This window comes from Monodelphis domestica, chromosome 3 (genome assembly GCF_027887165.1).
Source record: "Monodelphis domestica isolate mMonDom1 chromosome 3, mMonDom1.pri, whole genome shotgun sequence".
NCBI classification, from domain to species: Eukaryota; Metazoa; Chordata; class Mammalia; order Didelphimorphia; family Didelphidae; genus Monodelphis; species Monodelphis domestica.
The window spans coordinates 385963495-385986723 of record NC_077229.1 but is presented as its reverse complement, the minus strand read 5'-3'; the positions used below and the strand labels follow the sequence as shown (position 1 = coordinate 385986723).

At 36.0% G+C, this 23229-nt stretch overlaps 2 protein-coding genes across 5 annotated transcripts in view; one reads left to right on the top strand and one right to left on the bottom strand.

Moving 5' to 3' along the window:
- Positions 1–603: 603 nt before the first annotated feature.
- On the bottom strand, positions 604–13583 carry FASTKD3 (FAST kinase domains 3). 2 transcript variants are annotated; one of them, XM_007486808.3, is made up of 7 exons: positions 13464–13583; positions 9204–10679; positions 6865–6950; positions 5396–5570; positions 3793–3862; positions 2687–2801; positions 604–1007 (listed from the first exon to the last, which is right to left on the bottom strand). In XM_007486808.3, exons 1-7 carry the CDS (start codon positions 13501–13503, stop codon positions 918–920), a joined length of 2052 nt encoding a protein of 683 aa, XP_007486870.2. In that variant the 5' UTR covers positions 13504–13583; the 3' UTR covers positions 604–917. The 2 variants fall into 2 exon arrangements, with proteins under 2 accessions (XP_007486870.2, XP_056680292.1); XM_056824314.1 differs by lacking the exon at positions 13464–13583 and adding an exon at positions 12314–13184.
- Positions 13584–13674: 91 nt separating this feature from the next.
- Positions 13675–23229, top strand: part of MTRR (5-methyltetrahydrofolate-homocysteine methyltransferase reductase) — a 41756-nt gene continuing 32201 nt past the window's right edge. Inside the window, exons 1-3 of one of the 3 annotated variants that reach the window (XM_001363740.4) lie at positions 13675–13789; positions 18451–18607; positions 20597–20750. In XM_001363740.4, coding sequence (XP_001363777.3) covers positions 18464–18607; positions 20597–20750 — 298 coding nt within the window. In that variant the 5' untranslated portion in view covers positions 13675–13789; positions 18451–18463. Of the gene's footprint in view, positions 13795–18445; positions 18608–20596; positions 20751–23229 lie in introns of all 3 variants that reach the window. The other 2 variants (XM_007486803.3, XM_007486806.3) reach the window with 2 other exon arrangements.

Sequence of the window (23229 nt, the reverse complement as noted above, 5' to 3'; positions counted from 1 at the left end):
TACTAAACGGTACCATGTCCTCAAACTATCATCTTAAATCTCTTCCCTTGAAAGAATTACCAATGCCTACCCTTTCTTTCCTCTTCCTTATATCTTAGCCTTTTGTACTTTGACTTCTAACCTCATCACTCAACTGTCACTGTAAAGTTACAGTCCCTCAATTGCCAAATCTGATGTTTTTTTTCAGTTCTCATCCTGGATCAGTATATTAGTGAGTGGAAAATGAAAAAACCTAAAGACTTAAAGATGATTAAATATTCTCTCCTATCAGAAGAAATACCATAGACTTATTCTAGATCATAGCATAGAATGGCTACTCAGCAAGGATAAAGTACTGGTTCAAGCATACATAATCCTCTTTTCTCTATAAGAACTGCTTCCAGGCAAAAGGCTGTGTTGTCATACACTGCAGAGGAACTTCCATCAAATAGGAGAGGCATCAACCCCTGGTGGACTAGCTCTTTTATGCCCCAAACAACTGGCAAACCATTTAAATAACTCTAGGCCTCAGAGACAGACTCCTTGTCTTTTAAGGAAAAATTAGTCCCATCTAAGTATCAGGAAACCTAGTACTCCTACCGCAAAAACAAAATCAGATCACAATTTTAATTATACATCTTTATTTTATTCTAAAAATTAAGCCAATATGGTACAAAAAAATGAACATCCATGATCTCACTGCTTGCATTAGAAAGAATATTCTAAATTGATTATCAAGCCACACTGTGGCAACAAAGAAAAGTCCTGAACCCTTAGGAGCTAGTGAACTTTTGATAAATATAAAACTTGAATAAACTGACTCACAAAATTTCACAAATTATTAGGGAGTTTTTGTTCATACCAGCTAACCACCAGAATGCAAACTCTTTTATAACTTCAAGTACAAAGTCAATATTCCAATCTTGCCATTATTACTTTTATTCATAGCTGTGAGGGAATAATTTTTTCTTTAAATAATTCACTAGTTTGGATCTTGACTGGAGAGTGTCAACTTCATGAAATGGAATCTGTTAGAAAAATAAATATTTGTCAAAAAAATTATTCCATTTGAAGAATGTAATGACAGAATTCAAATAACAATGCTTTTAGACATTAGCCAACAACTAATATTTGCATTTTTAAAGCAACTACTATTTGCTGGAAATCTGGGATGTAAAGACAAAAAGCAACCTTCCTTTTTCTCAAGGCATTTATTTTCTGTTGTAGAGGACAAAGTCATAGGGATTGAGATATGGACAGGGTCTGAGCCGGTAGTTTGGTTCCATCAGTATAAAGAAATGCCCCTCTAGCAATGGAGGTCAGCAATTTATTGTCTTAAAGAATAGTCAGAGCACAGAAAAGTAAGTTATTTGCCTGGGGTCACACAGTCAGTATGTATTTGAGGCTGAGCATAAAAACACAGTCCTTATGGACTCAGAGGAAGGACAGACACACACACACACACACACACACACACACACACACACACACTTACTCACTCACTATTGGGAGATAATTAAAAGTAATTTTGGGATGGGGAGAGCACTAACACCTGGAGATCAAGAAAAGTCTTTTAAAGGAAGTGGCTTGAGTTGTCCTCTGAAAGAAGCTAGGGTCCTATGAAGTAGTTGAGTAAGGAGAAAACTCTAGGCATAGGCAGCCTGGAAGTTCAAGACAGCCCACTGTTAGGGAGAACAGTAAGTAAAGTCAAAATGGAAGAGATGTTAAGGAAAAAGCAGTAGTGCTGCGTAGAACCCAAAAGTCAGGTCAAGGTCTGACTGTGGAGCTTCCTGTTGAGCAATCTGGTTATCTTTTGCAAAGTACTTCACACTATATAAATGTGATTTATTATGGGCGTTATTATTCTTCCATAGGCAATGAGTAATCATTATATGATGGAGCAGTATTTTATGAAGAAGATTCTGGTGTGGCTGCCTAAAGAACCAAGGACATACTAGAATGAAGAGATGTAGAAAAACTAGTTCGGAGGCTCTATAAATGTTATAGAAACCTCCTGGTGTAAATTTCAGTCCCCATAGATTGACTCTCACAATGACCATATACTAGACATTCAGGATATCATTGGCTTGTTCTTACAATAAAATATATTGGAAAAAATAAGTATGGCCATGCATATTAAGTGGGGGTAAGGTTTAATAGCTTTAATGAGTCTCATTTTACTTTGTTCCAATTAATTTCAGAAGGATTTGCAGGAAAAAAATGGTATTGTATAGTGTTCAAAAACTCTGTAGTTGAAATCTGAAGTAGAATAAGATGCTAGTATAGAGAATACTATTATTAACTCTACTATATGTGGAAATTCTAACATTTAAGAAAATGATGAATTGGGGATGATTATTCACATCATACGAGGTTTATATATAGGGTTCATTTCCTACTACAACACTTAAATGCAGTTGAAAAGATAAAATATTATATCAACAAATTTTTCACAAGTAAAAGTAATTCAGAAATGGAAATTATGTCCATAAAATTACTTAAGGGAAAAACATAATTTAACAAAAATTCAATTTGTACATTGCTCACAAATAAAATTATATTTAACTAAAACTGATTACTTATGCTAGTTGAATGTCTCACTATTTGAAGTGACTTTCTTGAGCCACTTGGGAATTCCATTTAATATGTCAATAATATAATCTTAAGTTGAGAAAGAACATGAAAACAGCAAAATGTTAAATCATACCTGTATAACTTCATAACCAAGTAATCGTAGATGTCTTTGTTTAATAACTTCTTTTCCTAATAAATTGTGGCTATTCAAACAAAATCTCTTTGGATCATCAATGCAAAGTGCTAATCTATAAATCAAATAAGACCATTATCTTTTTAATATGCCAGCTGATTTCTATAGTACTATAAATTTCTACTTATAATTAAATAAGTATGTAATTTTAGAACTGAGGTGAAATATTAGATCAAAAGCTATGTGAGATTTTATGCCACCAAAAGTACTCAGCACTTTATATATCTCATGTGCTCCTTAGAACCATCCTGGAAAGTAGGTGCTATTATTATCCTCATTTATAGCTGCTAAAACTGAGGCAAATAGAGGTAAAGCAACTTGCCCAGGGTCACATAGTTACCAAGTATCTGAGGCCAATTTTGAATTCAGTTCTTCCAGACTCTGGGCCTGGTGCTCTATCTACTGGGCAACCTAGTTATCTTCCAACTTTTTAGCAGAAAGTCATCAGTCTTTGATATTTAAGCATACTAAATTGCTAGTTTATATTTGAATTTAAATGTTACTATAATAACAGTATTTTGAAAACACATAATTATGATCTCAGAATACAATTTTCTTGAAGATAGTGCCTGTTCCATTTTTGTCTTTAATTTTCCACAGCTTTGTTAACATTTAATGATTGATGATTTTCAGCAATATTTTGTATGTGTAGTAACTTTTCCTAACTGTGATGGTTCAAATATGGTAATTATTAAATAAGTATGAAGAAAAAAGAAAGAAGTGTAAAGAGTTTTGGCTTATGGTTCTAGCTCATCATTAATAGGCTTTGTGACCTTCTGTAAATTAAGCTTTCAAACTTTTATTTCTATATCTACAAAATGAAGGGGCTGGGCTAGATATGACCTCTGACATTCCATTTACCACAAAGATTCTCCAACATCTAGTGAGAAAGAAAATAATGATAGGGAGCTAAGCAATTTTCTGGAAATTTCACATAAAGCTCAAGACATCAATTCTACTAGCATTAGAATCTAAAAGAAAAAAGATATTTGGGCACTTGGCTTTTTTAATTCTGATAATGTAAACAACATAATTCTCTTCTGTACCTTTTAAATGCATCTTCATAGCTTGTAAATGGTAATACAAATCCTTCTTCATCTAGTTTAATCTCAATATCTAGGGAAAGAAAAAGGAAAACATCTTCATATATAGAGTAGCATGACAAATAATCTTTTATTTGTGCTTTTGCAGGCTTCCAAACTGTATTTACCAAAGGTTTTAAAAGCTAAGACCATAACAATGAATACTAAAGTTTAAATATAACATTGATCATATAATTCAACTCTACAAAAATTATATAGGCTGTATAAGAAAAAAAAATCCAGCTTCGGTTACTATTTAACAAAAGGGTATCAATATTCTTGAAATGAAATGTGCTTTTTTACTGAAAGTCCATTTTTTAAAACCGTAACTGGTTCTCTGGAAGTCAAAGAGAAAGCTTGTCATGGTGAATGGAGTGCTAGAGTTGAAAAAACTGGATTTGAATTCCAACTCAGATACTTCTTAGCTGTTGGGTCCTAGCCAAATCATTCACACTCTTGCAAACATTAAAATGCTTTAGTAGGTAAGTTATCTGTTCTAGTTTAAGGAGTCTTAGCAACACTAAAGCAAGTTGTATGAATCGTAGGTGTGGGGGACTTTGGTGAAATCTAAACTACAATTTATTTTATCCCCCCATTACAAATTTAATAGGATACATTCAAATAAGTCCAATGAGGGAATAGAGGTGGGGGAGGCAGGGGAGTGGTGTTGACCTTTAAATTCATTGGTGTAAAGAAATCCAAGGGTAGAAATTCTCTCAATTCTATTAATGTAGAGTGGCAATCTGAAACCAGTAATACATATTTCAGTTTAATCATCTACCTGATTCTAAGGCCAGCTCTCCATCCACTATGCTAAAGCCTCAGATTTTGGATGAATATTTTAAAAATAATTCAACAGAAATGTACAGAAACCAGAGTAGCCTACTTCTTATGACTGGCACATCCCATAGTATGTTTACAAGCTCCTAAAGTTATACTGTAGCATAACTTTTAGTAAATAAGAGATGTAGGGTTCAATGACTTCTAAGACCACTTCCAGTTTTAAATCTTTTTGGGAGCTATGACAATAGGTAAACTTCAAATAATGTTGTCCCAATATTGTTATTAATATACTGCCACCCAAATCTAATGTGACTATAAAATACACCATTCAGTCTCCCATTTATGCTGTCAACTACAAGCAGAAGCAGCCTTTTATGTTACGTATAATACCCTCACATTTTGTGGACTATACTTGTAGATTTAATTCTCTTCTTGACCAGAGATCCTCTGACTTCATGGCAACACTGAAGATTTCTACATTCCCTCTCCTTATAGCGTAATACACGTTGCTATTCCATTTCACAGTGTAAAACAAACTACTTTCTGTAGGCTAAGATGAGCTTTAAGAGAAGAGCCCCTCAGAATAACAGCATTTTTCCTGAGCTTGATTTTTTCTTTTCCTTTTCTTAGAACCTTTCTTGGTTAAAATTTTAATGCTTATTTTTCACCACTCTAATATAAGTTCCTTGAGGAGAGTTTGAATTTATTATAGTCCTAGAAATGGTCTTTATTTAAAAAATAGGAATATTGGAATATCAGGTTAATAAACAGATTTTTAGCTTACCTACTGTGTAACAACAGGAAGTTGAGACTCTTGAACCAAAATATATTCTTGCTCCTAAAAGGTCAATTAGTCCAACTCTAATAGTTTTATAAAGTAGAAGATCCATAGGGGTCTCCAGGAGATTATGGGGAATGAGAAATGATTTCACTTGATACTGGGGGAGCAGCTTAGGACCCTATAAATTATAAACACACACAAAACAAATGAAATATATAAAAAAAGTTTTTAAATTAGGGAAGAACTTGAATAGTGTGCTGCCTTTGAAAACTGAAGTGAACTTTCTAGACTGCATCATACTCACTTGCAGAAATGCCTTACCAAAAACAGTACCACAATTGTTCCTAACAAATATTCATTCAATTGTAATAGTTGAGGAACATTAAATTTGATGTAAAGCTTATCCCCAAATGAATGCAAGCTCCTTGAAGACACTCTCATTTCTATTTTTGTACTGCCTGAGTCTAAATATTAAATTTCACTTTAGCATGACTACAAATTAATAGCACTAATTTTCTTTTGTCTTATAGAATACTGAAGACTCAAAAATTTTAAAAATAGAAACAATGCTGGATAAGTATAGAAGTCTCCCAAAGTGTCAACACTAGTTTGCCAAAAAAAATAAATTTCACTAGTTTATGGCCACTTTTTATAGGTACATCCATTCCATTGTATTGGGTGAGAGAAACAACTCTTAATATTTCCTCAAGTCGGTGTGAATAACTAAAGTCACATCTGATCCCCAAAGCTTTCAGCCATGTTAAGAAGGCAAAAAGAAGAGATCTAGGTAAAAATAGAAGCAATAGTTTAAAGCTTTGGGAGCTTTCATGAAAAAGGCTTTGGTGTTAAAAAGCTACTACATTTAAGCATTTCCTAGGCAGCTCTGTGAGCTGTTTTTTCAAAGGAAATGGTTCTTTAACCATTTCTTCTTTGCTCATCTCAGGATCTATGTTACCTTCCTAAATAAAAAAGAGGCCAGTCTGAAATATGTCTATGAAAACTAACAACTATATTTATTCAGAAGTATTGTAGATATGTTTGTTTATATATATATATATATATAATACACAGTTTGTAACATATCAAATAAATACCAGGAATTCAGCACTAGTCAGAAGAGTTACATAAAAGAATCATAAAATACCCACTGGTCATCTCTATGCTTATTGAGAAATACTAAGCTAAGAAATTTTGAAAGATACGGTGAAAGAAAAAGGGCTGTTTAGCTCAGAAAAGAACAGGGCTTAGGAGTAGTAATTACTGATTTCAAATAATGTAACCGAAGGTTTTCATGAGGAAAATATTAAGCTTTTTCTCTTTTTCTACATACAAATAAGCAAATGGAAATGAACTTAAAGCAAAAAAGACTTTGCAGGAGACATTAAAAAAAAAAGAGCAGAATTTAATCACTAGGAAAACAAAATACTAAAACACTGGCATGGGTTGCCAAGGGAAAAAGTGAAATTTCCTACCTTATAGAAGGGACACTCCAAAACCGTTGCTAAATAAAGCTGGGTCAGCTGGGCCAGAATTGATCTATTTAAACCTGATTTCTGAGCTGAAATGAAAATCATCAAAAAGCAAAGTTATTTTTGAGAGTTCCAATGCAGACAAAACTAAGAAATGGAGAGTGATGAAGGAATATACAATCACTTATTATAATATATGACTAGTGTATTTTAAGAGGTTAAACAGAGAATTGCCTAACATCTGAATGTATCCTGTCCTTTCAATCCAGTTATTTCAAAGCAATAAGTTTCCAACTTTAAATCTATTCTGAATAAGTCATGAAAGAATTAATGTTACTATGGATAATTTTTATTACTTTCAAAATTGTACTACCGAGTACTATTTGCACAACTTCACAAAAAGAAAATGCCTGTAATCACAACTCATATCTATATAGTTATTTAAAGTTTGAAAAGCACTTTCCTCAAGCAACTGTGAGTATATATTACAAAAGTACTGTTATACCTGTTTTACAGATGAGGAAACTGACTCTCCAAGCAGTTAATGACTTGCCCAAAGGTTATGGAGTTAGTGAACTTGAAAGCAGAAATCTGATCTGGATCTCTGTTGACTCTGGGGTAAGTACTCTTTCCACTACACCATGCTGCCACTCACATGGTACCTTGTTGTTTTCCACATAATAGTAGTATGTAGGTCTAAAGGCATTACTCACTTTGCCCCTGATTAAAAAGATGTCGTGGTTACCTTATCACAAAGAGGACAAAGCAAAATTCACTTAGCCTGCCATTTAAGATCTTCCTATCTGGCTTCAAGTTACCTTTCCAGACTAATTTCACATTGTTCACCTTAATCCAGAAAATACTACAGCCCAATCAGATTCAAGAGCTATTTCCTGAACCTGATACACTATCACTTACATCTGTGCACTCTTGAAGGCCATTCTCTGTTACAAAAATCTTCCCTTTTTCATCCATACTTTTCAAAATAATTTTTCCTTGAAGGTTTTTAGCTCAGAGGCTCCCTCCTCCATAATTTTTCCCTGATCCCACCTGTTGTGTATATCCCACCTCAATTGCTTTGGGCATTTGATCTTTACCTTTTCTTTGCATCTGCTACTCCCTATTTTATAACATACTTAACTAGGCACTTTCATACAACTTTCTTCCTTTACCCAAATTAGAACAGAAATCTTTTAAAACCTTTGTTATTTTAAAATCTTTGAATCCCTGGTGCCTAGCACAGTCTCTTGTACTGTAGCCAACATTTAATGTTTGCTGAAGTCATCTCATAAGTAAAATGATAAAATCTATAGAGGAAAAACTTGTTCCTTCATCCAACAGTTTAAAAATTTGTTACTGTGGTTATTACTTTTCTTGGGAATATTATAGGCATTCTATATTTTATTTAGAATGTGGGAATATTTTTGTGCTGTTCCTTGTAATAAGCTATTCCATTTTCGGTCAATGCCTTTTTGCTCTTTCTCCCTGTGGCTAGGATGTTCTCCTTCCTCACCTCAGACACCTTAATTCATTTAAGACTAGTTCATATCTGAGGTGCAGAAAGCCTTTCCTGGTTCTCCTCTTTACCACCCTAGTGTCCTAAGATTACTTTCCATTTGCACTGTATATCTTCTATATACATTTCATTGTTTGCTGTTTCTCCTCTTAGAGCTCTTTGAGGATAAGATCCATTTTGGGGGCTTTCTTTGTAACCCCAGTGCTTAGTACAGTGTTTGGCACATATCAAATCCTTAATAAATATTAGTTGACTGACTTGTTGACTCTGCCATTTACTACTTATGTGACCTATGGCAAATCATTACACCTTTTTGGGCTCAGTCATCTCTTCTGTAAAATGAAAACTCTCAGGGACTGAGCAGTACTGGGGAAGTCACTGGGTGCTTATGGGATGAGGTCAGGGACAGCAAGAGGCTATGAGTTTTGTGCCTTATTCCAGAAGCCAGGGGGTGGGCGGGGGAGTGTAGCTGGAAAGGATTCTCATCAACTTGGGATGGAAATTAGGCCAAACAACTAAATAAAGTACCTTTCTTTTTAAAGGTCAAAAAAAAACCAACCAAAAAAAAACAAAAACAAAAACAAAAAAACCCTGGCCTTTAAGGTCCTTTTCAGCTCTAAACCTATCATCCCATGAAAGTAAAGTCTAAATGTCTCAAATAATAAGGCTCAATAGAAAAATGCAATATGCATATGGAATCTGAAGTGCCATCAACTCCGGAAATCAAAATCTTTGCTCAAATCAAAATGTTTTTGAACTATACCTTTCTGCACCAAAAGCAAACATAGATTTTCCATGATGAAAAAATTATCTATAAACAGCTTACCTTGTAATTTCTGAAGAAAATATGGTCTAAATAACTTTGCCACATGATTGACTGGGTGGCGTCCAATGAGGGTGCAAGAATGGAGAAGATTCAACAGGACTTGAGGAGGAAAATAATTAAATTGAGTTCTTACTGTATTTTCAAGCTTCCTAAAAAAAAGTGGAGCATTTAGGGGCTGGTAATTGAGTTTCCCAAATGGTACAATCAACTGAGAAATCTGGACAGGGGAGAATATTTCAGCTTGGTAAACAAAACTTTCTGCCACTGCATCAAAGATAGGTTTTGAAAGAATCATTTTTTTACTGCAGTACTGCATGACTTGAGTGACACATTCAGGGTGCATAGTGAGACAACTTGTGGAAACATGCTGTTCCAAGGCTTCTGTGAAAAATTTATCAGTGTAACCAAAGTGTATGAAAGCCTCTAAGACTTTTCTTAGCTCTTCACTGGTAAAATGAGGGACAAATCTTACTGAATGTATACAAAGCTTTACAACCAAAGGAAAAGCTTGAGTTTGGTTAAGAACCACCAAGGCATTCAGTACTTGGCTTGTGAATTTAGGATTGAATTTATAAACTAAAGAAATAGAGAGGTGGTTTAAGTGATCCAAAAAATCCTGGTACTGAACCACTTCTCCCAAAGCAGCTTGAAGTAACATATAAATTGCTACTATATCCTCAGGTTCACATTCCTGCAACTTTTGACTTTGAAGTTGAAGTATTATCTCTTTTAGTACTGCGCAGTTTGGGCTCTGGAGTTTAATCATACTTTCTCCAAGAACACAAAGATTGTGAACTGACATGTGACCTTGTAGAAGTCGATTTTGGCACTCCATCATCAGATTTACTAGTAAATTACTCTGGGGATCCACATGCAATCCTGTCAAAGCTTTTAAAGCAGTCACCAGACCAGTGTCTGAAAGATTTGTGGATTCATATTCAAACTGAAAGCATAATGCTCTGAAGATTTCATTCTCCAAGATTGTTTTTGGAACTTTTTGACCACCTTCATCCTGTTCCATTTCAGAGACCCGATACAAAGCTGTTGCTGCCATAGTATCTGACAAGGTTTCCAGTGTGCTTACAAATTTTAACACCTGTTCAGATGAAGTAAAACTATTTAGCTTCTTATAAATTCTCTGATCATCCACAAGACCATCACTTTTTTCAAACCTTTCCCATGTTGCTGTTTGAAAAAGCACAGGTCCAATTGGGTGAGGTTTATTCCCTTTTTCTGAGTGATGTTTTTTATGGTATGCATGCTGAAAGTAGATTCTGAATTGCTTTTGTTGCAGGGGAAAATATCCCTGACACATGATTTTCCTGCCTTTCTTGTTATCAGGGCTCAAATATTTTCTCAGACAAGTCAAAATTCTGCAAGTTGGAAGGCTGGATAAATAAAAATGGGACTTGGGTAAAGTGATCAAGGCCATATGGAATGATGGGAATGGGATCAGTTGCTCATCTTGAGCATAACCTAGAAAAAAAAAAAGAAAATTAAGCCACATTATAAAAACCTTGCTTTTATTTTCACATTAACATCCACATAACCACAAAACAAATGGTACAATATTTATGATAAGGATTCTTTAAGAAGGGAAATTATGCCATAATAAAATTGAATATACAGCCTAAATGAAATATTAAGAGTATGGACTTAATAGAACTTTAACTCTTACAAAGCACTTGCAAGCATAACTCATTTGATCCTCAAGACAACCTGGTGTGGCATATACAACACATATATGTAGATATAGGTAGTATATCTACATGTAAATACACATAAAGTAATATATTACACATTTTATTTTATTAGGAATATTATTATTAAGTAATAAGTTCTGATAAACTGAGTGGCAGAAGATACAATTCTGTTAAGGTCTCATGCCAGATCAGAATGAGATCCTGCTGCAGTCCTCAGGTGGGTTTTTTGTTTTTGTTTTTTTAACTGCCACTGAGCTCTGAAAATTCTGAGCAGTTTCTCTGTAGTCTTGGGACTAAACTTGGTCCAAGACAGAGCTGTTCCAAATCCCCTCTGAGTTTTTCTCTAAAACCTTTGGAAAAACATGGAGTGACAGCTTTTGGATAGAGGAATGACTTCATGATCAGTGTTAAACATAACAGAAAAAAAAAAATCTTTTCCTCTGACAACCCAGATTATGGGTAGGCCTTAGGCCAAGCCTCAGGGAAATTCTGGCCGGCTAACACCTAATTTAAAGAAGATATATATACATATATATTTTTTTATAAAGATATTAGTTATAGGTTATTTAATTAGAAGAATTTGCATTTAGTTAGGATATGGAGATCAGTGTAACCTGAGTTTCCAGGACTGGTGTTGCCTTCCTGTGTCAGATGGTAGGTTGTATTAGATAGAAATGCCCTTAGTGATAGAAAATCCTTCTTTTTATATCCTTATACCTTTTACAAATCCTATAATATTAATAAAACTATTTTAATTTATGTATATATATATATATTAGTCTCCAAAGCCAGTTCATTACTGCACATAGCCCTGAGGCAAAAGCTTCACAATCAGACAGTGTGGTAGAAATATGAGAGAAAATTTTGTAGGACTTATGGACCAAAATGCATCTAGCTCTAGATGTCTGTCAAGCCAGGATTCCAGCGGAATGTCCCCGGGTTGGTGACAATTGAAGCTGGGGGAGGGGGCTTTTGGTGTCTCTGTGGAGGGACTGAAGTTACTTTTTCCCTGGAGGCTTTGGCTGGACACTCTGGGAGGAGAAACTTGGCTTTTGGACTTTGTCTCTCTGGCTCTGAGCAGTTGGAGTTGACCAGAGAGGCTTTTTGGGTCTCTGGGTCTCTGACTGGGGGACACACATTTGCTTTCTGGAGTTTGAAGCTGGCTGAGAGACTTTTGTGAAGCTGATTTGGTTACTTGAAGTTCTATGACTTTGGAGAGCTGAAATTGATAAGAAGGAGAAATCTAACTGAAGAAGAAGATCTTGAAAAGTCATTGTCCTCCATCTCCCTGTCTAATCCGCACAGTTTGTGACTGGACTATTTTCTCAATTTTACCTCAGACTAGGGACTTCTGCATCCCCCTTACCTCAGTTTCCCATCCTGTTATCCCTGTTATAAACCCCTTACCTGAGAAAGAAACTTGGAATATTTTATAATTCACTCAGGGGGAGGGAAAATTGGGAGAAGGGTGGCAGTTGGAGCAGGGAGGAAGGAGGGAGTGAGAGAGGAAGGAGATTAGGAAATAGATCAGCCATTGTTAGGGATCACAGGCAGATCCCCCAGAGTAGTCCCTTGTGTACCAGTGTCCCTGTGTGTGGTAATATCCCCCAGTAGCATTTCTCTGTCCTCCGTTACCATTAAGCAGCCTCAGATTCCCTCAGCAGTTTTAGGTTCCTGCAGCAATCCTCTCTGTAGTCAAAGCCAGAGAACGACAGCCATTGGTGAAGAAACAGGTTCCCCTCAGTTCATCCTCTCTAATTCAAGAAGTAATACTTTTCTCTCAGCTTGTCCTCTCCAGTCTCAAACAGTAAAAGTTTCCTCAGTTTGTCCTCTCTATCTCAAGAAGTAAAAGTTCCCCCTCAGTTTACCTTCTCCAGATCAACAAGTAATACTACTTGAGAAAACTGAAGCTAAAATGCTTGTCCATGGTCACATAACTATTGTGGCGAGAAATAAGCATTATTTCATTCATTGTACTCCCACTGTCTAGTCCAGAACCTCCCTAGTCAGTTGGGTTAATATTTTTTGACCAAATGGTATAATTTGAACGTGTCTCCCCGATTCCTAGCCCACCTCTCTATTCACTACATTAAAGGTACAGTTTGTCTAAGAAAACGAATTAATTCCACCCCAGCTTCTCATAGGCTGTAAAGTGAACCAATTTTGGATAAATCAATGTAAAATATAAAACACGAGGAATGTATAAACAGCTCAAGTGTTCTTCCACTGGTGAAGAAGCATTAGCACTAATCTAATTCAGACTGTAGAGATAAATGGGAAGAGGGAAAGAAAAGGAAAATTAAGGGGGGGGGGGTGGAAGGAGTAAGCAAAAAGACAAAATGGAATGGCCCAAAACGGGCCATAGAGGCAGGGGGAGCCGGGAGGAAGGGGCAAAAACGCCTTTCCTAGTTGGAAGGAGGAATGGCTGAGTAGTTTAGGGTTCCTTCCAGGTAGGACCTACTGGGTCCCTATGCAGAACATCCTCCATCACCACGTCAGTCCGTCTCCTGAGGTTTAAAAAGTCAATAAGGTTAAACATGTGACACCAAATCCATACCTGCATCAAAGAATGAAGGCAACCACGTACACATGCGCATGGCAGAGTCCCACGCACGCGCACTCTCCCCATGATTCCACTTCCGCCAGGCCCCTCCCCAGAGTACCGACCAGCCTTGCTTCAGTGGTCTAGAGATTGGCACGTGTGCAGGGTTGAAACTACATTTCCCATAAGGCTATGAGAATGTCTATAAGTCCCATAGTGCATCCGTCATTTACCCTTAAAACACGGCCCTTCAGTCTCGCCAAATCGAGTCTCCAAAGGCAAAAGTTACCAGCATCCTCCTTAGCTCCAGCAATCTAGGCACGGAAGGAATCTGGAGCCAGGTGAGGTCGATGCCCTGGGACACCTGGTAATTTTTTCCCTGAAGGGGAAACGTGGGGGAGAGGATGATCAGAGCTGTGGCCGAAGGGGTCAAGAGCGAATTAGACCTACTTTATAAAGTGGCCATTCCCGTGACCTCCTGGTGGTTCAACGGACATGTGCTGTATACCCCATTGCTGCCTGAGCGCTCCAGCCCGGCCCCGGCCCTATAGCTACGGCAGACGCGAGGGCACCAATACTTACTGTAGTCGTTTGGGAGGCTGGGCTGGCAAGTATCTGGTCCCCTAGAGATGCCCCAGTAGCCCAAGCCAAATTCTCAATGTGGAAGGAGGGCATTGCTACCCCTAGGATCCCTTTTGGAAATGGGTAATCCAGGGGCATTGTGGGACTCTCATGGCCTTGTGGGAAACGTAGTTTTCCGTGTCGCATCTGTGCTCTCCACTTCAAGTTTGGCTACTGCAGTGTCCCTGAACTTTGACTTTTATATCTTTACTTTTTTTTAATCTCCTCATCTTACCCAACCCTTCATATTTCGTCTTTATTTTCTTTTTTTTTCATAGTTTTACTTAATTTTCCCCTTATTCTTTCTTGTTCTTTCTCACCTCTGTCTCCCACAACTTTCCTACTGTGATCCCAGCCCTGGAAGCAAGAGGAGGCAATGGCTCAAAATACTTAATGCTGGAAGGAACCCTAGATATCAGGGAGACCTTTTTCTAGATGAAGAATCGGAGACTGCAAATATGACCAAGGTCTCACTGGTAGTAAGGCAGCACGTAAGGATTTGTATCTAAGCCCATAAATGGAAGCTTTCTTTAGAAAGATACATTGGTGGTTATATGGGTGCAGATAGATGTAGAGATACATCTGTATGGATAACTAGATATACATACATATATAAAACCATTCTCTGAACAAAATCTGAGAAAATTAATATATATTTTTTTACTTGTAACAAATTGATGGGATTCTCTTGAAGAATATTTCACTGGGAAAATAAACAATATTGTGTGAGACCAGGAAATAGATGTAGCATCTCTATCGAGAGGAATAATCAGTCCTGGAGCAGCATCTCCTAATTTGGGGAACGTGTGAGGGAGGTGGAGGTGGTATTCCAGAAGTTCTTAATAAAGAATATACAGTTGCAAAGTTGAAATCTTTGTGGGTTTTTCAGAATGTCTTTTTCTTCATCCTTCTCTCATAATGAATTGCTCTACCCTTCTCTCTTTACTAAGGCAAACTCTTTCATGTGTAAGTGATCCCTTTCTGTCATCCTTTCTTTTTCAGCATATTGTCCTCTCTGTCATTGTCATTTTCTTCTTTATCTTCAATCTTTCTCTGCCTTCTGACTGATTCCCTTTTACTGCCTATAGACACAGCCATTTCTCCATCTATTCTCACTTGTTCCCTACTCCACTGCTATCAGTTGCTTTATCTTTCCTCTCTTGAGCTAAACTCCTTGAGATCATGGACAATAGGTGCTTCTGTTTCCTTTCCTCTATTCCTGTCTGGCTTCTGACTTCATCATTCAACAGAACTGCTCTCCCCAGATTTAATGATCTTTTCCTAATTATAATTCTTCTTGAACCCTCTATAGACTCTGATGATGCCAATCACCTCTCCTTGATATTTTCTTCTTTCTAGGGTTTCCTAATATCATTATATCCTGGTTCTTCTACCTACATTCCTTAGCCTCTTAAGCTGGATCTTCATCTGGGTCATGCCTGCTAACTGTCTTGTAAAGGATTTATCCTGGGACCTCTTCTCTCTATATATACTATTTTGCTTAATGATCATCTTTATTCACATATTCTCAGATCTATTTGTCCCACCTTCTTTTGACCTCCAGTCCCACATCTCAACTTGCCTGTAAGACAACTGAAACCAAATATTCCACAGGTATCTTGAACTCAGTATGTCCCAAACTGAACTCATCTTCCTTCCCTTCCCCCAACCCCTCCCCTTTTCTTCACTAAGCTGTTGCTATTATGGATACCAGGAATCCTCCCAGTTAACCTGGTTTACAACCTAGGTGTCATTCTTAGTTCCTTACTTTTTTCTCATCACCTGATATCCAATGTATTGTCAAGCCTGTTAGTTTTACTGTAGTGACATCTCTTGAATACTCTTCCTTTTTACTTTTAACAGTGCCACTACCGTCAGGGCCCTTATGGCCTCACATCTGCACTACTGCCATAGCCTCCCCTCAGCTGCCAAAGTGATCTTCCTTATCCGAATATGTTATCCATTACTGGCCTGGCTTCCCATCACCTTTAGGATCAAATATGGAATCCTCTGATGTTCATCTCTCTTCATAATCTGCCTTCCCCCTTACTACTCCATTTCTGTCTTCTTACAACTTACTCCCATGTACTTGATCAAGTGACAGTGACCTTCTTGCTTTCACAAGACCTTATCTCTTAAAATTTTTACTGAATGTCCCTCATAGCTCCCAGACTCATCTCCCTCCTCCTCTCCTTTTTCTGTATTTCTTGACTTTGAATCCCAGCTAAAATCACACTTTCTGCAGAAGACCTATCTTGATCCCTGTTAATTAGAATTACTTTCCTTTATTGATTATCTCTAGTTTATTCTGTCGGTATTTTATTTGTACAGTTGTTTTTTATATTGTCCCCTCCAGTAAACTGAGTTCTTTGAGTGCTGAGAATGTCTTTTGCCTCTCTTTGTATCCCTAGCACTTAACACAATACCTGGCCCATACCATAGTAGACAATAAATGTTAATTGGCTTATCCATAGAAACAATGGTGTTTGGAAATTAGATTCCTGCAGAAATTGTATTAATCCATTTTTAGTTTTACAAACAATGCTGTGGACTTATGGTTTTTAAATAGCATGAAACACAAACATATATTATTTATATATACATATATAATATATCGAGAAAATTTTGCTCAGAAAATTGAATAAGAACCAGTTTATCTTGTATACTAGTGCTTAAGAATGCAGTTTTAGAGGGCAGCTGGGTGTCACAGTGGATTGAGAGTCACGCCTAGAGACCTAGAGGTCCAAATCTGGCCTCAGACACTTTCTAGCTGTATGACTCTGGGCAAGTCACTTAATCCCCCTTGCCTACCCCTTACCACTCTTCTGCCTTAGAACCAATGCACAGTAATGATTATAAGATAGAAGGTAAGGGTTTAAAAAAAAAGAATATGGTTTTAATTGGAGGATGAGAAGATCAGAAGGCAACTTTTAAAGATTAATTAGAAGTTTAATAGAATCAATGATTATTTCAGTTTAGTGGGGATGGGGAAGGGAAGGTTAGGGCAAAAAAAAGACTTCTTTGATGCATACTTCTTTGACTAGGTATACTACTTTCTGTCCTTGAAAATCTTGGTCTATAAACTGTAGAATCCTTTTGTTGGGCCTGGAAGGTTTTAGGAGATTCTATAGGAGGCAATGTAGTAGTAATCTTGGAAAAAGTACTGGATTTGGAGTAAAAAAAAAAACCCAACAACACTGGGTTCTCTTTTCTACTTCTATGGTGTTGGAAAAGTCACTTTGTGAAAGGAAAATTTTGGTTCTCTTTGTCTATTCTGAGTTTTACACTTTTGAAAAGGGAATCCTTTATTTTCTTTGCCTAGTTGGAGTTAAAACTTTGGTTAACAATAATTTACATACCCCTACTTAGTACCTCACTAAATTGTGAGGGCAGGATTAACTCTCCTTTGTCTACTTTTGAATTAATCAACAAAAGGGAATACACCCACACTTAATCCTAAAGTAAGGGAAGTCTACAAACTCTTACTACAGAAGTTTATACCTCCAAAAGGAAGATACTATACTTAACCTTAAGTGGGGGGAAGTCTGCAACCCACTTGCTAAACTGGGTGATAACTCAGAAATGTGTGAATCCTAGGAGGAGAGTTAACACCTTGAGAGGTGACAAGTCAATCCCACAGACACTACCCCTAGGCAATGCTGGCCAATTTGGAAACTGTGATTGGCCCCTATGAAGGACAGTAACAGGAAACCACCATAAAAGCCACGAAATCCTTATACTGGAGCATTCTCCAGTAGTTGAGTCACCTGGAGATAGTCATCCAAAGAACGTCTCTGGAGACTGTGGCTGGTATCTTGACTTCAACTTAGGCTCTGACTCCTGGGCTACTTGATTGGGTGAGTGAAAAGGACTTGTTCCTTTCCTAGTTTCTTAAGAGACTAGCTTCCATCTTGGAGGAGGCAGTGTGGTTATTCACTACTGACCCTCCTGGTTGAGGACTAATATAGGTATTTTCTCTAACCTCATTCACATATCTCTACTTTATTATTTCATCTATGTTTTGGAAAACAAACTTTCAACTTGAGATATAATAATTTTGGCAACCTTGATAGTTCATATAATTTAAGTCCAACCATTAAATTTAACCTTTACAACTTCAACCTCTTGACTTCATTTTGTTTTAATTTTTCTTCTATAAAATGAGATATTAGATGGAATGATTTCTGAAGGCAACTGCTAAGCCAAAACTTCATGATTCCCCAAAAATCCATGCAAATATAAACCATTTGAATTTAAATTTTTTTTATTACATGTGAATGTTTTTGTACTTCTTGACAAACATAGACTTTAAGTCATTTGTCAACTGCTCTTAGTTTATGGGAAAAATGAATCTAATTTATTTTTCCTTTCTTCATTACAGTTGACATGTTAACATGTGCTGTGAAACAATGAAGAGGTTTTTGTTGCTTTATGCTACGCAGCATGGACAGGCAAAAGCCATAGCAGAGGAAATAAGTGAGAGAGCTGGTGCAAATGGATTTTTTGCTGATCTTCACTGTTTAAGTGAATCTGACAAGGTGAGATCATCAGGTAACTGTTGAATTGGAGAATAACTATCTGAGTAAGGAAAAACTCAAGTATACTGATTTTCTCAAGGTGTTTTATCAATCTACTGTATGTGTCTTGACTTTTATATCATAAATTGATATTTTAAAAGGTTGCATTCCCAAAAAGTTTTAGAATATTATTGTCAGAATGAATATGCTTTGTTAAAAAAATAATTAGCTTTTAAAAAAATTGCTTATTGTTTTTCATCCAGATGTAAATGGAAGGTAATTAATTTCCATTTATTGCTTTTCAAAAAACTTCGAAAGTATTTTTTTACTAAGTATTAAAGTGTTTCAATAACAATAAATGTACTTGCTGGAGGAAGAAAATTCTATATATGTACTATGTAGGTAGACAGAGTAAAAGCTATAATTTCTTAAATTCTTTAATGTCAAATAAAATGATATTAATGAACAAAAGAGTTCTTAGAGACAGTTTGAAATAACTAGAAACAATGGATTGTACCTTTTATAATATATAGCTTCCTAAGAATTTTTAACAGATGAAAACTTAATGGATTCTGCTCTTATAAAGTGAGTAAATACTGAATTTTGAGCTTTGTTAAATTTTCCTGTTCATAGTATAGGTATTAACTGTTAAAAACTTTATTCTATTATGTAAGTTAAGTTTAATTGAAAGTAAAAGTAATTTGCCTAAAACCTTTAAATGGACCTTTAAAAAAAATGGACCTAAAAAAAAAACAACCTTTAAAATAGGAAAAATTTGGCTATCATAGCTCTTAGATATGTTCTTCTGAATAGTCAAGTTTCTTCAATAACTGGTTAGAACTTTTACTTAAGTTTTTCTCTCTTTTAATGTAATTATTTCAAAAATAACTTGTAGTCTTCCTTGCCTTCTTGTGCCTTCATTAGCACTGGATTGAAATCCCCCAAGCCAACTACATGGTAGAAATGCTCTGTGTTTTTAAGGACTATTGCAATGTTTCAGCAAGTGACTCTTGTCTTTCCCTTCCCCCTCCCCATTTCCCCATTGCAGCTTCTTATCCTGAGAGCTTTTCTGTTATCTGTCTTGCTAACTTTAGAAATGATCTTTCTTTCCTTGGACCTTCATGTTCTAGTCTGCATAAGCATGTTTTATGTTTGTGTCATGTCTCCTCAGCTACATTCTAAGCTACATGAGGACAAGGGCCATGCCTTCTGGCTTTATACATAGTAAGTGCTTCCTAAATGTTAGGAGAATCCAATCCACCTGTTGTCATGGGTGTGATTGAATAATCCCCCTAGAAAGTTTTATGTGGCACTGCTAGTGGGAAAAAATGTACATGAATGAGAAATGTAAACAAATGTATTATTGATATTTTTTGGCTTAGGGTATTTGAGAAACTCAGAGAAGGGAATTATTTTTTGTGATTAAGTTTGGGAAAATCATGATGATCCTGAACTGACTGAAAGTCTATTCATTCTTTTAGCCTCCCTTGACTTTTTCTTTTAAAGCTTACTTTCCATCTTATAATCAATACTGTATTGGTCTCAGGGCAGAAAAATGATCAGGGATAATCAAGTGACTTGCCAAAGCTGACACAGCTAGACATTGTCTGGGGTAAGATTTGAACTGAGGGTTTCCAGTCCCTAGGCCTGGCTCTCAGTCTATTGAACTACCTAGCTGGCCCCTACCTTGACTTGTTATATATTTAATAGATCTATTCTTAAATTGAATTCTATCTTATGAAAAAGGTTGTGCTATTAGAAAATACATTTGAAAATATTATTTAAATGTTTGAGCCTTGTAACATAGAAAAGTCCCTAAAACATAAAACAATAGGAAAAACGTATTTAATATATTAACCTTATAATTGTTACTGAGTGCCCTCATTTAATAAAGCATCATCCCATGCATTATCAATTTTACAGAAGGTATGACTGGTACCTTCAAGTATGTCAAATAAAAAGTCTGACAAGGTAAGACATTTTACTAAGAGAATATCTTTGTGTTTTTAGTATGATTTAAAAACAGAAACAGATCCATTGGTTGTCATAGTTTCTACCACTGGTACTGGAGATCCACCAGAGACAGCAGTCAAGTTTGTTAAGAAAATTAAAGACAAAACTCTGCCACCCGATTTCCTTTCTCACCTGCGGTATGGATTACTGGGTAATGGAAAATAATTTCCTCTTGATTTATTGTACTAACACTAGCTTCAAGACAAGTGTAAAAGCAAAGGCCATAATTCTGTGTTTTAAAAAGGTTGAACACAAAAATTAAAGAAAATATATTTTTCTAGTTAAGCTAAATTAATGTTTTCTTTACATTTGAAGCAACAATTGAAAGTATATGGGCTTAATGTACTCTAAAATATTTAATATAAAATTGTAATAAAGAACTTGTGTTTTAGTGTTAATTATTACTAAAACATTACCACATGTTTTTTTTTTTACATAAATAAAAGTTTTCCTAAAAGGGAGATAGCAATACTATATAGTTTTATTTTGAGATGTGGTACAGATTAAAATTTATACTTAAAGTCAAAAAATTTTAAGATCTTGGATTACATGCCTTTAAAAGTGTTTTTTAAATTTTATTTACTTATTCACTTATTCATTTATTTTTGTTTAGCTTTATTTATTTATTCATTTTTTTAATGCTAATCCCTCCAAGAGGCAGGTCAAGATGATGACTCAAGCTGAAGGTGATTCCTAAGGCTGACTTTCTTTTTTGAGTAGACCTTCTTGAAGTTGACTTCCTTTTTCTTGAAGTGAACTTCCCTAGCCCCATAAATTCAGGGTCTTTTACATTGGCTTCTTGCCCCTGCAAATGGGAACTACTACTTCTCACCTTCTCAAGAGGTAAATTCCTTAAAAGAGTGCAAGGATTCCTGGCTGATTGAGGTGCGAATTCTCATTTCCTGACTGATTGAGTTGAAAAGGTGGAGAGCTCCTTCACCTAGTGCTAAGTAGGGTGTTCAAACTTTTGTTGATTCAATTCAAAAGTAGACAAAGGAGAGTTAATCCTGTCTTCACAATCTGATACTAAGTAGGGGCACTTAAGTTCTTGTTAACCAAAGTGTTAATTCAAAATAGGGGAATAAAGGATTCCCTTTCATAAGTGTAAACTCAGAGAGAACAAAAAATTTCCTTTTACAGATCCTAGTCATTTTAAAACTTGCAGTTGATATTAGTTAGGAACTTGTAGGAAAGACAAATTTTACTTTATTCATGCTAATTTGCCTAAATCCAGGCACTTTTCTTCAGATTTTTTCCACAAGACAGATTTCTAGCTCTCTGGGTTCCAAATTTAAGATTTCAAATCTTCAGTGAGAGCTTCAAACCTAGCTCCTGTTATCTTTGAAAAGCACTAAGTAAGCCATGCTTGATAATGTGCTAAGCACTGACCAAATCAAGCTTTATAACTGTGTTACCTTTCTGGGAGTTTATGAACTAAAACAGTTACTTCTGCACAATAATTCCTCTGCATTATCACTTTCCTTACTCACTTGAAAGTATACATAATTGATGTAGATACAGGCTCCAGTGAGCTGCTTATGTGCATTTAAGAAGACATAGTTCAGTCACTTCCTTGTCTTAGATACTCCTGTCTACTTAACTAGGTCTGTGTAATAGACTGAAAAATAGGCCTCCTGAGAATGAGTTGGGCCTTTACTGAAGGCTTTCTCTTGTCCATTAGTTTTCACATTGTAGATAAGAGCATCTGACCAAAGCCAGCTGAGATCCCCAAGTAAAGGAGTTATTTTAGAGTTAGGGACTTTTCTTTTCCTTCCAGAATCACACTTGTGTCTCCTACTATCCCAGGTGTCAAGAAGATAAGCATAATTAGAATCAACAAACCTTAATTAAGTGTCTACTATGTGCCAGTCATTGGTTTCTGGATTCTAAGCCTCTGATTAAATATAAAAATATGTGCTGTCCCTTTAGTCTTCCTTCTTGCCCAGAAATCCAGAGGCAGTGCCGCTAAGCATTCTTGTCTGCTTTTTCAGCACGAATATCCCTCTCTTGATTGCAAGTGATTATTTTTCAATGCAAGTATTATTTAGAAAATAAATAGACTGAACCAAAAAGAACTATCTATAGCTTTTTTTATCTCCCTGAAAGCTGATTTCAAGTTTTGCATTTTCTAGATACAGAATCAAGTAGCCTAGTATTAAATATATATTGGAAAGTTTGTCCCCATCAGATGCTATTGGTAGAATCTGGAAGGGTTTTTAGTTCTATCCCATTTTGCTCTTTCTTTGAAAAGTGCCAGCTTTGATCATAATTGAATTCAGATAAAGCTGAGGAAGAGATAGCTCTTCTCCCTTTCTGCCCTAACTAGACAAAATCCACTCTGATTAGTGAGTAAAAGGTACTTCTTCTCTTCTCCCTCTCATCTCACATCCTCTGCTTCCTTGGAGCCCTAGGGTTAAGAAAATATTTGTGTCTCCCTCCCACCCCCCATATGTCTCTTATAGCTGTTTAGTAAAATTGTAAAACAAAAGAAATGTGAGGACTGGGAAATTTTCATTTGTGAAGGAAATCTAGTCCTTGATCCCTTCATTGCTAAATCCAATGGACTTAAAATGAAAAATTGAATTGAAAAATTCTTGAATTTAGTCATTTCTCTTGAGATCACTTTTTTC